The sequence below is a fragment of the Aquarana catesbeiana genome, linkage group LG04 (genome assembly GCF_042186555.1).
Source record: "Aquarana catesbeiana isolate 2022-GZ linkage group LG04, ASM4218655v1, whole genome shotgun sequence".
In the NCBI taxonomy this organism is placed as follows: Eukaryota; Metazoa; Chordata; class Amphibia; order Anura; family Ranidae; genus Aquarana; species Aquarana catesbeiana.
This window is the reverse complement of record NC_133327.1, coordinates 40,631,202-40,647,824: the sequence shown is the minus strand read 5'-3', so window position 1 is coordinate 40,647,824 and position 16,623 is coordinate 40,631,202. Positions and strand designations below refer to the sequence as shown.

The following is a 16,623-nucleotide window of genomic DNA, read 5'->3' as shown; positions in this document are numbered from 1 at the left end:
TCTGCAAGCAAGTGATGTGCTGGATGAAGAGTGTATATAGTTGACGTGTCCCTAAAGAGACTTTGTTCCAGTCAAGTGGGTATCCCCTAACACCCCTATCTCCATCCAAGTTTATTAACCTCTAATTAAAAAACAAAGCTACTGGACTGTTTCCTGACTCAAGGGAGCCTGTAAAAAAATGTGTTGTGCCTGGTGGGGAATCCCTATTCACCAATGGCTCCTATGGGGGAAGCTCTACACAAGTTCAGTGAGAAGTTGTATCAGCTTCCAGGGAGTTATTTCCTTGCTTCAAGTTCACTAATCCCTTTTGTTTCAAGTGGTATTTTATAACATATTCATGTCCTTCTTTTTTTTTTTAATGTGATCATCTCTCTTTTTCAGCTGTACAACATGTTCCCTACATTGATAGATCCTCTACCAGGAGCCCACAACAACATTGTTGCATACATTAAACAATTGCACAATTTTATGAGAGAAACCCTTACCAAGCGGAGGAAAGACCTGGATGTAAACAATCAAAGAAGTCTTCTTGATGCTTTTCTGGCAAAACAGCAAGAGGTGAGATGACCATTTTTAATATGAAAAGTCCACACAGTGAGGAAGGCAACCAAAAGGTGTGTGTGTGTGTGTGTGTGTGTGGTGTGTTATATTTTTATTTAAATATATAATATTGTGGGTATATGCAACTAGATGGCTCTGTTCTCATGGTAAAGGAGAAAATCAAAGGGAGGGGAAGGCTCCCCTTTTTAGAGAAGTCCATGCTTGTGGTGTAATGGGTGTAGTCAGTTTCTATATAAAACTCAGGAGGAGCTAGTGTAGTGGGGGGGGGGGGAGCCAAATGCCCCACTAGCACGCAGATGTAGTCAGCTAATGCAGAGGCCCTAGACAGGGCTGGAGGGCAGGGTAAAATACTTATGCACCCAGAAAAGCGGTCTGTAGTCTTCCTGTCTCTTATGGTTGGTGGAGGCTAGAGCGGTTTACTAAAGGTCGTATGGACCAGGCCAGGTGTTTTTTGCAGTGAGTTATATCCCCCTGGAGGATCTGGGAGAAATGTACTGAGGCTAGAAGTTCAGTGGCAGTGATCCTGTCTCTGGAACAACAAGTAGGGAATTGTGTGCTGGATACATAGAGCCAAAAGAAAGACATAGCCCTCTGACTGCATACTAATGACCCTGGGAAGGATAGAGACTATGCAAAAGGGAAGGTGGCTTAAAGTCATACTAAAGTTAAAATATATATATTATAATATATATATATTTATCGGCGTATAACACGCACCTTCATTTTTTAGTAGGGAAGTTTCAGGAAAAAAATTAAATTTGAATAAAGAACTTTGAAGCAAAATAAGGGTCAGTGCCCATGAATGCAGCCTCTCCATTGCCCATCTGCAGCCTGATCAATGTCCATCTGCAACCTCACAATTGCCCATCAATGCAGCCTCATCAATGCCCACCTACAGCCTCACAATTGCCCATTAATGCAGCTTGATCAATGCCCATATGCAGCCTCACCATTGCCATGAATGCAGCCTGATCACTGCCCATCTGCAGCCTCACCTCAGATTACTGCTGCCTCAGAGGTAACAGGGATTGGGGCAGGACGAGCGCCGTCAGATAACATACAGCGAGAATCTCCTGTTTAATCGGCAGCCTCTTTAATACAAAGTCCCGTCTCCTGGACCGGCTTCTATGATAGACAGAACACTGGTCCAATGCTGGCCCAGGAGACGGGACTTCCTATTTCAGAGGCCATTGTGTAAACAGGAGATTCTCGCTGTATGTAATCTGACGGCGCTCATCCCGGGTTCCCTCCTAGGCAGCCCAAATAGCAGTATCGGCGTATAACACGCACACACTATTTTCACCCGATTTTCAGGGTGGAACCTGGGAAGAGGAGGATCTGAGCTGCTCTGTGCAAAACCTCTGTATGTATGATGACGACTTTTATTATATATATATATATATATATATATATATATATATATATATATATATATATATATATATATATATATATATATATATATATATATATATATATATATATATATATATATATATATATATTAATATAATATAATATAATATAATATAATATAATATAATATAATATATGTGTGTGTGTGTGTGTGTGTATATATATATATATATATATATATATATATATATATATATATATAATAAAAGTCGTCATCATACATACAGAGGTTTTGCACAGAGCAGCTCAGATCCTCCTCTTCCCAGGTCCCCCGGCAGCGTTCCTGGCCCCTCCCAAGTGCCCCCCGCGCAAGCAGTTTCCGATGGGGCACTGGAGCAGGTTCGCTCCTGAGCCACTGCTGTGTCCATTCACAGTTGTTGCTTGGCCCCAACCCCTCTTCTCATTGGCTGTGATTGACAGCAGCAGGAGCCAATGGCTCAGCCAATGAAGTGGAGAGCCAAGGCTTGCAATGGGGCTCAGGTAAGTATTGGGGGTGTGGGGCTGCTGCACATAGGTTTTTTTTAACTTCATGCATGGAAAGTAACAAAAACCTGAAGCATTTACAAACACTTTAACAGTACTGAGTAATGTTCTCCTTTGACATGCCTGCTACAGTATGTCCACCATATGTGTGATTTTGTGAAGGAATGCCAAGCAACCCTGGATAGTATGCGATGGGTCAATGCCGTCTTCTAAAGAACACTAGCAAAGTGCGGTAACTTATTTATTTTTTTTCTGTTTTGTGTGGACATTCCTTTCTTTGAATGTAAAGGCCAATGACCAGGGATGTTGTGGGAAGGCCTTGTTCAAGGAGATAGGCACAATATGGCATGGGTAGAGTGCTACAAGCAGGTGGATTTGTTCTATCCTAGAAGAAGCTGAGTGGGGACTTGCACCTGTTGGTGCCAACACCCAGCCAGTCATAAGGCCCCTTACATGTGTTCAGTGTTCATATGTTTGGAAGCACCTCTGTGACCATGGCTGGTGCTCCTTTTTAGGAAAGCTGCAGTCTGGTTTTTTTTTTTTTTTTAATGGTTTTAGCCATCCAACGTGTTTGGAGGTTTATATGAGAATAGAATACAGGCTGGGTGAACTGTAAATAAGCAAATTGTATTTAATTTATACCCAATATTAAAGGATAGCTATAAGTGGAGCTACAGCCAAACTGAGCTAATTCTGTTCAGCCACTCTCGCAATTCTCAGACATGACATAGGCAGAGTCTGCAGATTAGGGATGACCTGAACACCCCCGGTTTGGTTCGCACCAGAACTTGCAAACAGGCAAAGAATTCGGCAGAACACACGAACACCATTAAGTCTATGGGACACTAACATGAAAATTCAAGTGCTCATTTTAAAGGGTCCCCAAACACTTTTTTTATTGTCAAAGTGTTTGGGGACCCAGGTTCTGCCCCAGGGTACATGTATCAATGCAAACATATATATTTTTTTTTTTTAAAAACTGCAGTTTTTTTGGGAGCAGGTTTTTTTTTTTTTTTTTTTTTTTTTCTTAAATTGAAACAATAAAAATGAAATATTCCTTTAAATATCGTGCCTGGGGGTGTCTATAGTATGCCTGTAAACTGGCAAATTTTTCCCATGTTTAGATCAGTACCACAGCAAAATGAAATTTCTAAAGGAAAAATTGTCATTTAAAACTTATTGTGGCTGTAATGAATTCACAGGTCTCGGCAATATAGATAACACTCATTGAAAAAAAAGCATGGGCACCCTCCCCCCAGTCCATTATCGGGCCTTTTGGTTCTGGTATGAATATTGAGGGGAACCCTGCGCCAAAATGTCAAAAAAAGTCGTAGGGGTCCCCCCCCCCCAAAAAAAAAATCAATGCCAGACCCTTATCCAAACACGCAACCTGGCAGGCTGCAGGAAAAGGGGGGGGGGGGCGAGAGCCCCCCCCTCCTGAACCATACCAGCCCACATGCCCTCAACATGGGGACTGACCCCAAAGCACCTTGTCCCCATGCTGATGGGGACAAGGGTCTCATCCCCACAACCCTTGCCTGATGGTTGTGGGGGTATGTGGATGGGGGGCTTATCAGAATCTGGAAAGCCCCCTATCACATACCAGGTGCTAGAGGCCAATGCAGAGAGGAGGAGTCGGGCACAAAGTATTAAAGGTCACCTGTGAAGTTACTTGCAGAAAGCTCGGGAATGCTGCTGTTATGAACAGTCTGCAGGCAGGTGGCACTTGTGAGGTGAGACAGGTCTGTAAAGTCACTGAGATAAGAGTAGTCAACGCAAGCCGAGATCAGAACCAGGTTTAAAGTAGAGCAGACAAAGTCAGGTGGAAGCCGGGTCAAACACAGGGGGTATCTGTGAGACGAGCTGCGGCCGGGGACTGGAGATGGGCAGACAGGTCGAGAACAAGCCAGGTCAGAAACTAGGGAATGCAGGAGCCAGGAACATGGGTAACAAGCTGAGATCAGTCAGCAACTTCAAGCGCTGATTCACTTCCTTTAAAAAGGCCCAGGTGATGTGCTGCTGGGGACACTGGGTCCTAGAGCCCTTCTCCTGTTGGTGCCCTGACAGATGCTGGGTCCTAAATACCTTCTCCTGCTGTCAGCACTCTAAGAGTGCCCCCCCCCCCCAACGGGCAGCCTCCGGATGCCCATCTGGGCAATTTTCTCTTGGTATTTGGCCCAAAACTCTCGGAGGAATCTGGGGGCATGTATATTGGCTTCGGGTTCCCAGGAGCTTTCTTCGGGTGGATATCCTTTCCACTTAATTATTGGATCTGCCTACCTCATTTTCTGCAATCTAGAATAGATTCCACCTCGTATTCTGTTTCCCGCTCAACAGTTACCGATGGTGGAGGTGGTTCTACTCTACCTGGAAAAGGATCCGAAATGGCTGGCTTGATGAGAAAGGCGTGAGAGACTGTGAATTTTGTATGAATCGGGCAGAGATAACTCTAAGGCCACTGGGTTTATTACACGCTTAATGGGAAAAGGGCCAATATCTCTCGGCCCCAACTTCTTCGAAGGGTACGGTAACTTCAGGTTGGCTGTTAGATAGATATACTTCATCACCGACTTTAAGGGAGAGATTCCCTCTTAGTTTCCTGTCAAAGAACCTTTTATAGTTGGACTGAGTCTTTTGTATACATTCTAGGATGGATTGGTAATTCCGTTGTATGAAGGCAAGTCTGTCCTGTACAGCAGGCATTGCTGATTCGGGTATAGTCTCTGGTATAGCTGAAGAGTGGAATCCATAGTTGGCCCCGAACGGGGACTGGTTGGTAGAGTGTAGTGAGTTGTTATAGGCGAACTCCGAAAGTGAAAACAGGGAAGCCCAATTGTCTTAGGAAAAGGCTAAGAAGCAACGTAGGTACTGCTCCAAGGTTTGATTTGTACGCTCGGTTTGCCCATTACTCTGGGGGTGGTAGGCCGAAGAAAGGCAGAGTTCCACACTCAGGGCTTTACAAAGAGCCCTCCAGATTCTGGAGGTAAACTGTACTCCTTGATCTGAGACAATGTTGTTGGGCAGACCATGGAGTCTCATGATCTATCTGATGTGAGCTGTCTCTGTGGCTGAAGGTGTGCCTACCATGGGTAAGAAATGGGCCATCTTTGACAGGCGATCCATCAGGATGGTAGTGAATCCTTCAGAGGGCGGAAGATCTATGATAAAGTCCATGGAGATCATCTCCCATGGACGGTTATGGACATTTTAAGGATCTTAATAATCCCCAAGGCTTAGTCTTGTCACCTTTGCTGCGAAGACACAGTGCAGGTTCTAAAATGGGCTCTGCAGTCTCGATCAAGGTTGGGCCACCAGAAGGACCGTTGGATGAGCTCACTAGTTTTACGGGCTCCAAAGTGGCCAGCTAATTGGTGGTCATGTAATCTTTTGAGCACTGGAAGCCTTGCCTCCTGGGCTAGGAAGACTTGATGCCAGAGTAATCCGTCCTGTCTCCTTAGAGAAGCATGCTCTGTTTCAGGGCAAGATGCAGAGGCCTGTTCAATAATCGATCTCAAGCTAGGCAGAATAAACAAAGTTCTGGGCAGAGAATGGTGCTCAGGGGAGCAGATTCAGGTAACATCCGCGATTGGGCGCCTGCCTTCCCATTCTTAGATCCGAGTCTATATGTCAAATGGAAGTTAAATCTTGAAAACAATAAGTCCCATCTGGCCTGCTGGGGCCTTAGGCGCTTAGCGGATCTCAAATTATTCTAAGTTCTTATGGTCAGTAAAGATCATGACTAGGTGAGTAGCACCCTCCAACAGATACCTCCACTCTTCAAATGCTACACTAATTGCCAGGAGTTCTGTCGCCTACATCATAATTCTTTTTGGCTTGGCTTAATTTTTTGGGAGCAGAAGGCTACTGGGTGCAACAAGGCCTTTGGGCCCAGACGTTGGGAGAGGACAGCTCCTGTAGCTATTTCGGAAGAATCAACCTCAAGAACAAAAGGAAGTGCTGAGTCCGGGTGTTGCAATACTGGAGCAAAGGTAAAGAAGATCTTCAGACATTCAAAGGCTGCCTGGGCTTCCTAGTTCCAGATGAAATGGGTATGAAGGCAAGTAAGCTAAGTTATTGGGGAAATAATGGTCGAGAAGCATTTGATAAACCTCTGGTAGAAGTTGTCGAAACCATCAAATCTTTGGACTCCCTTTCTGTCAGATGGTGTAGGTCATTCAAGGATTGCCGAGACCTTTTGGGGGTTCATTGAAATCTCCTCCGTGGAGATTATGACTCCTAAGAACTGGATGGACTGCTTCTCGAATTCACTTTTCTGCTTTGGCATACTTTCTTGACATGCTCCTGGTGGAGTTCAAGTGAGGCTGAGAAGATCAAAATGTCATCCAGGTAAACTATCATAAACAGGTCAAGGTACTTTCTGAAGATATTGTTCACGAGGTGTTGGAACGTTGCAGGGGCGTTGCATAGCCCAAAGGGCATCACGAGGTACTCCAAATGACCGAAGCAGGTTTCGGAAAGCCATCTTCCATTCATCCCCTCTCTAATACGGTCCAGGTTGTAGGCCCCTTTCGGGTCCAGCTTAGTGAACATTCGGGCTGCTCTGAACCTCTGGAATGAGGGGAAGAGGGTACCTGTTCTTGACAGTGATCTTGTTGAGCTCCCTGTAGTCAATACATGGCCGGAGGGAGTGGTCCTTCTCAATGATGAAAATGCCTGCTCCTGCAGGTGAGGAGGAGGGACGAATGAAACCCTTGGCCAGATTCTCATCAATGTATTGCCTGAGAGCTTCCAACGCAACCTCGGATAATGGAAACATGCGCCCAAAAGGAATCTCTGCTCCAGGAAGCAACTTGATGGGGCAGTCGTAGGGCCGGTGCGGAGGTACGGTATCTGCTTTCTTCTTGTCGAAGACGTCAAGGAAGTCATGGTAAGCTGAGGGAACAAGCTGACTGGTATCTGTTGAAGGCTGAATGGTTAGACACGCAGAGGGGTCGACTTGTATGGGAATGCCACGGTGTTGGCGACAGTAGCTGGAGGAAAAAGTGACCTCCCCTTTGGACCAGTTGATGGGTTGTGGGCCTGCAGCCAAGGTATCCCCAGCATGCCTGGAAAAATGGGAGATCTGATCGCATCAAAAAGGAGTTCCTGTTGACCAGTGTCTGAGGTTGCAAGAATGGGGACAGTCTTGAGTAACAGGCCCTGAGCTAGCTGGAGTGCCATCAGCGAGGTGTATGTCCAGGTTTTTTTTTTTTTTTTTCTTGAAAAGGAGAGGAATATAAGTCTTTTGCAAGGTTAATAGCCAAGAAGCAGCTGCATGCTCCTGAGTAGACGATTGCTCGTAATTTGCCCTCTTTTCCAGCCACCTGCAAAGAGATAGGAAAAATTATGTGAGTAGACAGTCCTGGATAGCTGGAGGTATGAGGGATATAGGTGCCTGGACCTACATGGCCGGATGGGAGAGTTACGTGGGAAGTGGCCTGCAGCTCCACAATAGATGCATAGGTTGTTTAGGCGCCTATGTTCCCTTTCTTCGTGGCTCAAAGAGGGTTGGAGTAGATCAATCTGCATAGGCTCTACATTGGACATGTTGGAGGAATGGAGCCAGGGACTTCTGGGGCTGGGACTTTGGGTAGTACCCAAGTTGGCCTAAAGTTCTGGGATTGCTCGGAGCGCCGCTTCTGCCTGAATAGAAACTTGAATGAGAGCCTCAAGTGTAGCGGGAGCCTCAGACCTGCCTAGCTCATCCTTGAGGGTTTCGACCAGGCCTAGGCAGCATTGGAATCTTAGGGCTGCATCATTCCAACCTGTATCATCTGCCCACCTAGGGAACTCTCCGACCTAGTCTGCCTTGCACAAGGGAATGAAAAGCTGATTAGGCAGAGGCGGTATTCTGTGGGTCGTCATAACACCGCCATGACTTCAAAGAATGTGGTGACTGAGTTTACCACCTCATCCCTCTTTTCAAGCAGGTTATGAGCCCAGGATTGTGGTTCATCAGATAGGAGGTAGATGATGAACCCCACTAGGACAGTCTCTAGTGTGAAAGTCCTAGGTTGCAGGGTGAAGTAAAGTTCGCAGGCATTTTTGAAGGCCCTGAACCTTCGTCTGTCCCCAGAGAAGGGTTCTGGAATGGGGACTCTGGGTTCTGGGAGAGACAGTAATGCAGCAGGTGGAGCAGCAGCAGCTGAATTGGAGGGTGCTGTTGTAGAGGCGGAGCTTGTGGCTGGGTCGGGTTTGGTGGACGCATTTGAAGTAGTGAGGGTATGGAGATGTTCCTTTTTGAGTTGGAAGTATCCATCTTGCAGGTTTTTGATGGCTTGTCAGGGCTGCCATCTGTTGCCACAGCACTTCCAGTGCAGAAACACCTCTCACGGCCTCAGACATAATGGCTGACTGATACAATCACATACCAAGTGCTGGAGGCCAATGGAGAGAGGGCTTCCTTTGCAGCTAAGTTCCGGACTCCCCTGAAGGTGAGACAGGATGAGTCTGGCACAAAGTAGCACAGGTCGCCTGTGAAGCTACTTGCAGAAAGCTCAGTTGTGATGAACAGAGCCTGCAGGCAGGTGGCACCTGTGAGGTGGGACAGGTCTGTAAAGTCACTGAGATAAGAGTAGTCAACACAAGCCGAGATCAGAACCAGGTTTAAAGCAGAGCAGACTAAGTCAGGTGGAAGCCGGGTCAAACACAAGAAGCAGGCAGAGGGTATCCGTGAGACGAGCCGGGGTCAGGGACTGGAGATGGGCAGACAGGTCAAGAACAAGCCGGGTCAGAAACTAGAACACAGGAGCCAGGAACACGGGTAACAAGCTGAGCTCAGTCAGCAACTTCAAGCACTGATTAAAGCGGGGGTCCACCTATCTATCGTTTTTTTTTTTTTTTTTTTTTGAGTTCATTCACAAACTTTTCTTCTCAGCATTACATACTCGCATATTGTGTGTAATATGTCCGCCTGTGTCAAATTTCGTCGGAAAGAATAACTTATATTATTCACTGCAGGTGGTTTCCATCTTCATTGTGGGCATTTGAAGCCCACAAGCATTTATTTCCTGGATGTGGTGAATGCTGTGCTCCCAGCATTCACCGCTCGTTCCCGCACATGCTCAGTGGCATCCTGGAAAGCCTGAGACTAGCTCCCAGGAGTCTGGGAGAGGCTAGAAACACGCCTACTCCCATGGGAGGAGAACCAGGAAGTGCAAAGAAGAATAGAAAAATAAAAGGTAATTACGGCGATTTACATTTTTTTTAAACGGCATGTCAGCATCCAGGCAAGGAGAATACTTACAGATATTGTTCAAAATTTGGGTGGAACCCCACTTTAACTTCCTTTTATAAAGGCCTATGTGATGTGCTGCTGGGGACGCTGGGTCCTAGAGCCCTTCCCCTATTGGTGCCCTGACAGATGCTGGGTCCTAAAGACCTTCTCCTGCTGTCAGCGCCCTGACAGCCCCTTTAACAAGGGGACCCCCAGATCCCGCCCCCTCATGTAAAATTGTAATGGGGTACATAGTACCCCTACCATTTCACAAAAAAGTGTCAAAAATGGTAAAGACAAGAGACAGCTTGGGACAAGTCCTTTATTAAAAAATTAAAAAATAAAAATGTCCCGCAATGTAAATTCACGCCGCCCAATGGACCGAAGAAAAAAAAAAAAAAAAGCTGCGACCATTTCACCTTGATGGGAGGCTCCCACCGTCTGACTCTTCTGTGACAGCTCTTGCATAGCTGAGGGAGGGGCCACTCGGTGACATTGGGCTTAGGGGGAGGCCGGGATCTGGGGGTCCACTTGTTAAAGGGGGCTTCCGATAAGCCCCCTGCCCATATACTCCCACAACCACTGGGCAAGGGTTGTGGGAATGAGGACCTTGTCCCCATCAACATGAGGACAAGGTGCTTTGGGGTCAGACCCCAAAGCACCCTCCCCATGTTGAGGGCATGTGGCCTGGTATGGTTCAGGAAGGGGGGGCACTCTCTTGCCCCCCTTCACCTGCGGCCTGCCAGGTAGCCTGCTCAGATAAGATATATATATATATATATATAATTTTTTTTTTTTTTTTTTTTAAATTGTCGCAGGGCTCCCCTTAATTTCCATATCAGACCTGAAGGGCCTGGTATGTATTTTAGGGTCACCGCACGCGATTTTTTTTTTTTTTTTTTTTCAATGAGCTTTATCTATATTGCTGAGATCCTGGGTCCCCAAACACTTTTTATGACAATAACTTGCATATAAGCCTTTAAAATTAGCACTTTTGATTTTTCATGTTAGTGTCCCATAGCCTTTAACAGTGTTCCGGCGACTTTAGAATTTGCCGCGAACGCCCAATGTTCGAGTCGAACTTGCGTTCGACTTGAACATCGGGCTCATCCCTACTGCAGATCTACAGCTTCATGTTTTTGCTGTTCCACTTCCAGTTTGATCATCAATTGCTATAGGTCTATATTACCAATGTTTTGGACCAGGGCGGTGCTGTGGGCATTGCCTATCTTGATTTCAGCAAGGTATTTGATACAGTTCCGCATAATGATCTAATACCAAGGTTGTACAAGCTAGGACTTAACTCTTGGGTGGTTTAGTGGATATGGAGTTGGTTAAAGGATACTAGAGTGGTTGTAAATGAGGTTCACTCAGAACAGAGCAGTCACTAGTGGTGTACCACATGGCTCTGTACTGGGTCTATTTAATCTATATGTAAGTGATATAACCTAAGGTTTGTTGAGCAAGAGATGTCGTGTTTTGTTTTTGTTTTTTGTTTTTGCTGATGACACAAAGGTGTGTGTGTGTGTGTGTGATGGGGTTGAAATTTCCAGCAGGAGCCTAATAGGGATGAGCCGAACACTTCCCCCCCCCCCCACGGTTCGATACACAGCAGAACATGCGAACAGGCAAAACATTTGTTCGAACACTGTTAAAGTCTATGGAACACTAACATGAATAATCAAAAGTGCTAATTTTAAAGGCTTATATGCAAGTTATTGTCATAAAGGCTTGGGACAAGTCCTTTATTAACCACTTCCCGACCGGCTCACGACTATATACGTCGGCAGAATGGCACGACTGGGTAAAAGGACGTACCTGTACGTCCTTTTGAATTCCCCGCCGTGCCATTGCGTGCGCGCCGCCGGCAGCGCGCACGCCGGCCGGGAGCTCCGTGAGTCGGGTCGCGGGTCTCGCGGACTCGATCGCCGCGGGGATACCCGCGATCGCCTCACGGAGCGGATGAACGGGGAGATGCCGTTGTAAACAGCATCTCCCCGTTCTGCCTAGTGACAAGTGTCACTCGATCTCTGCTCCCTGTCATTGGAGCAGAGATCAGTGACGTCACCCACACAGCCCATCCCCCTACAGTTAGTAATCACTCCCTAGGACACACTTAACCCCTCCCCGCCCCCTAGTGGTTAACCCCTTCACTGCCAGTGTCATTTACACAGTAATCAGTGCATTTTTAATCGCACTGATCGCTGTATAAATGACAATGGTCCCAAAAATGTGTAAAAAATGTCCGACATGTCCGCCATAACGTCGCAGTCACAATAAAAATTGCTGATCGCCGCCATTACTAGTAAAAAAAAATGTATTAATAAAAATGCCATAAAACTATCCCCTATTTAGTAAACACTATAACGTTTGCGCAAACCAATTAATAAACGCTTATTGCGATTTTTTTTTTTTTTTTTTTTTTTTACCAAAAATATGTAGAAGAATACGATCGGCCTAAACTGAAGAAAAAAAATGTTTTTTTTATATATTTTTGGGGGATATTTATAATAGCAAAATGTAAAAAATAATGCGTTTTTTTTCAAAATTGTCGCTCTTATTTTGTTTATAGCGCAAAAAATAAAAATCGCAGAGGCGATCAAATACCACCAAAAGAAAGCTCTATTTGTGGGAAAAAAAGGACGTCAATTTTGTTTGGGAGCCACGTCGCACGACCGCGCAATTGTCAGTTAAAGCGACGCAGTGCCGAATCGCAAAAAACGCTCTGGTCAGGAAGGGGGTAAATCCTTCCGGGGCTGAAGTGGTTAAAAAAAAATAAAAATGTCTCACAAAGTCCATTCATCTTCTCTCGCTCCACTGACGGACCGAAAAAAAAAAAAAATAAATAAAATAAAAAAAAAACACTGCCACTTTTGTACCCAGTGAAGTAAACAGCCTCAGATGATGCACAGGGATGAAACCAATCTCCCTACATATGTGTTTTTACATGAATATCTGCAATCTTTCCCTCTCTATTCTTTAGAAAGTACACATTGTGTTAGAAATCTTTCTTCCTGTTTGCGCAGTGGGAGGGAATTCTGGGTATACACTGTGTGAGATCTGATTGGAGGAAAGGCACCGCCCCCCCCCCTCCACATAGCAGAAGAGCGAAGAAACTTGCAGAGCTGTGAATAGACCAGCTCCCTGGGGGGAGGGGGGGGGGGGTTCAGAGCCTGAAATTAGGCTTTAATGTACCTGCAACTGATGAAGCAATGTGGTAGTAAATTACCACAAATATTGTGTGTTGTGTGGTTTTTTTTTTTTGTTTTTTTTTTTTTCTTATTTTATTATATATTTTTATTTTTCCCCTCCTCATTCAGAGAAAGCCGGAAACTATACTGTATTACCATGATGACAACTTAACTGTGCTGCTGGCCCAACTGTTTGGTGGTGCAGTGGAAACTACATCCACCACTCTGAGATGGAGCATCCTGATCATGATTAAGTACCCAGAAATCCAACGTAAGATGAATACCAATACTTCTGTTAAAGGCTAAGTTCACCTTTCAAAAAAAACACCACCTTTTTTGCAGGTTGAAAAAAAAAAAAGTAGAATTAATTTATTTTCTCTAGTGCCTGCAGAGCATTGCACTCATGATCCATAGAGTGTAGGTGCACTGTCAGGCTCCTGCAGATACTGCCTACAACTTTCTGTCCATACCTCCCTAATGAGCTTTCTGTTTAATGGCTACAGGAAGTGTCCCCCTTCCACTGTCACAAAAGGAATTGGAGGGGGTTGTGGTCAGGTGCTGTATAGTCATCTGTTACACTAGACCTGTGCAGAGCGAAAAAATACATTTTGTTTCGTTATTTACATGAATTTGTTGTTTGTTTTTTGGAATTTGTTTCATTCTATTTGGATTTATTATATTCAAAATTAGAATTTTGTGAAATGGTTATATTCTCCGTTATATGCTATTTTTTTTTTTTTTTTCTATTCCATTTTATTTTACTTTCTTTTCTATTCAAATGTGTTCGATTTGAATTTGCACTCATTTGAATTTATTCTATTCGAATTTCATAGGATGGTAAAGTTCGCTCTTTTTTAGTGTGTGTGTGTGTGTGTTTTTTGTTTGTTTTTTTTTTTTTTATTTATATCACGGTGCAGGGACACCATGATATAAAGGGAACTGCACTGTAAAGGGGAACTGCAATGATTACAGTGCAGTCCCCTTTATATTAGTGTCCCAGTCCTATTGTGGCCATACAATGCTAGTACTGTCTGTCTCCTATTGTGCCCACACTGCCCAGTAACGCTGACCTGCTCTCTCTGGTGGTGCGGTACAGCATGGCTCTCTGGTGATGTACAGCGTGGCTTGCGCTCTCTGGTGGTGTGGGTACAGTGTGGCTCTCTAGTGGTGCTGGGGCTATTAGTTCCCCCAGCACAGTCCTATTTGTTTTTCCATGTCTCCTGTAGTAGCTGCTACAAGCACTCCTCAGATTTGTTTCTGGGTTTTCTCTTCAGAGTGCATGCTGGGGACTGTAGTCTGCTTCCTGCTGAGAAAAATTGGGCAACCTATCTCTGGGATGACATTTCCTATGATGCCCCTCTAGTTTCTTCTGAGTGGCCCGCTGTTGTGGCCAATGGTGAGGGAAGAACAGGCAGGAAGCTTTCTCTCCAGTGCTGCCGACATGAGAAGTGGAGGGGGGGTAAGTGAGGGGAAACATCCTGACAGCAGCCCGCAGCTACACCTTGCACCACCGTGCAGATGCCCATGGCTGGAGGAGGAGGAGCGGAAAGCGGAACTGTCAGCGTCGGCTCTGAGGCTGAGCTGTGTGTGAGAGACACACAGCTCAGCCCATGCAGCCGCTAGTCCTGCCGGAGAAGACGCAAGCATGGCTGCATACCAGTAGGCGAGCGGCTGCCGCAGCCTGTGTTGGCCCTGTTCAGGCGGCGGTCGCCGCTTACCTCTCGCTGTGGCCTGATCATCAATATGCCACAGATCAGGTGGCCCCGGCCCACCGGGCAAATGCCCGGTCTGCCCTATGGCAAGTCCAGCCTGGACATATGCTTCACTGTAGACAGATGTACTTAGTGTATTTCTGGTGCCTTGTATATGTGGTAAGCATATAATAACTTAAACAGTCATCAGTCTGAACTACCAGCTGGAACCTATAGAACCAGCTTTAGACTGAAATCAACCATAGCAGATATAATTGGTAATGTAGTGCTGGAGTCTCATTTCTGTGGAAATGAAAAGCCTGAGGGGAGGATGAGTATGATTGTTTAGCTGAATGATTAGAAAAAGGTTGAGTCCTAGGTGGGTCTGCCAAGCGTACAGTAATGCCCCGTACACACGGTTGGATTTTCCGATGGACAATGTCCGATCGGAGCGTGTTGTCGGAAATTCCGATCGTGTGTGGGCGCCATCGGACATTTTCCATCGGATTTTCCGACACACAAAGTTGGACAGCAGGAGCTAAAATTTTCCGACAACAAAATCCGATCGCGTCAATTCCGACCGTGTGTGGCCTGTTCCGACGCACAAAGTGCCACGCATGCTCAGAAGAAATTCAGACACGGGACAGCTCGTTCTGGTAAACTTAGCGTTCGTAATGGATAAAGCACTTTCCTCACGCTGCAATGTTCAAAATGGTTTAATACAGCGCACTCTCTTCTTCTTTATAATGTGACAAGAATTAAGTCGTTTTGATGCTCATATTCACACACACTTCTCACAAACTTTTTTCGTTACTATTTATCGGGATTCCCTCAATATATTTTGATTTCTCACATCTGACAACATATTTTTTTTTTTAGGTTTTTTTACTTTAATGTAGAATCTTTTTTTGTGTTTCTCTTTTTATTTGTTTTTTTTTTGGTGATTTGGATTTGTATTCCCGAAAATGTTTGTGTGTGTTTTTGGTGACAAGTTCCCACAACACCACTAATATGTTGTTCTATTTAATCTGTAGGAGATTGTTTGGTGTTGTTGTCCCTTGTTAATTTCACATTGTACTTTAGAAATGTACCTGAATCGTCACCAACAAACTGTCCTTTTTTGATGAAAACACACACAGGAGAGTAGAATTTACCTAAAAATATTTTATTAAGGGCTCACAACTATAAACAAAGAGGGAGGCAACGCTGGAGAAACTGCAGAAGTGGGTGAAGCCTTGGACCCCCAGGGCAGACATCAATTATTTAAAAGTAAAATTGGTGGCCTGAGGAGTCCTTATCTAAGGGAGGGCAGTCTGGTCCAGAAGTCCCAGAGATCCGGAAAGCAGCAGATGACATCTGTGTCCCCAGGCTGTGGTCATACGAGAGACTGCATCTTCTGTCAGACCAGACTGAACCCAGGGCAATCACTCTTTGGTCTTCTTTCCACGCTTCCTTCCAGCCTTTGGCTGTGGTGGTGGAGTTGTGGCAGGAGGAGGAGGAGGAGGAGGATCGTCGATCTCCATGACATCTGTCTTGTGTGTCAGTTTCCCACTCTCCCCCTTACGTAGGACTTTATAAATCAGGTCCTCAGAGATCTTGCGTTGACCCTCCTGCATGCCCTGCAATTTTGTGGCAGCCATGCAGGCAAAGGCCTCTTCAGGACTGGGGAAGGCTCTGAGGGACGCCGAAGCCTCCTGGATCAGCCTGTACGCTGAATCCTGCACGGGACTCGGAGTGGCCTTCCTGGCCCTTTTTATATGGCAGGCGGAGGGGAGGAACCTGAGACTCAGTCAGGCTGCGACTGGTCCCAGGCTTCTCTTGGCTGACACTTAGCCCTGCCTCCTCCTGGCTGCCACTAATCCCCGCCTCCTCCTGGCTGACACTAATAATCCCCGCCTCCTCCTGACTGCCACATTCCACAGCCTCCTCCTGGCTGAGGTCTTCCTGTGTATGAAAAAGGGACACAGTTTTAGTTTTTTATTCATCAATCACACACAATTTTCACCTCCTGACTGCTGCAAATTGAATGTTAACAAATATAACAGACTATCCTTCTGAGCCCAGC

General features: G+C 45.6%; 1 protein-coding gene across 1 annotated transcript in view; it reads left to right on the top strand.

Moving 5' to 3' along the window:
• LOC141139190 (cytochrome P450 2C5-like) overlaps window positions 1-16,623 on the top strand; it is a 108,000-nt gene that overhangs the window by 50,864 nt on the left and 40,513 nt on the right. The window contains exons 6-7 of the mRNA XM_073625110.1: window positions 382-558; window positions 12,997-13,138. Coding sequence (XP_073481211.1) covers window positions 382-558; window positions 12,997-13,138 — 319 coding nt within the window. The remainder of the gene's footprint in view (window positions 1-381; window positions 559-12,996; window positions 13,139-16,623) is intronic.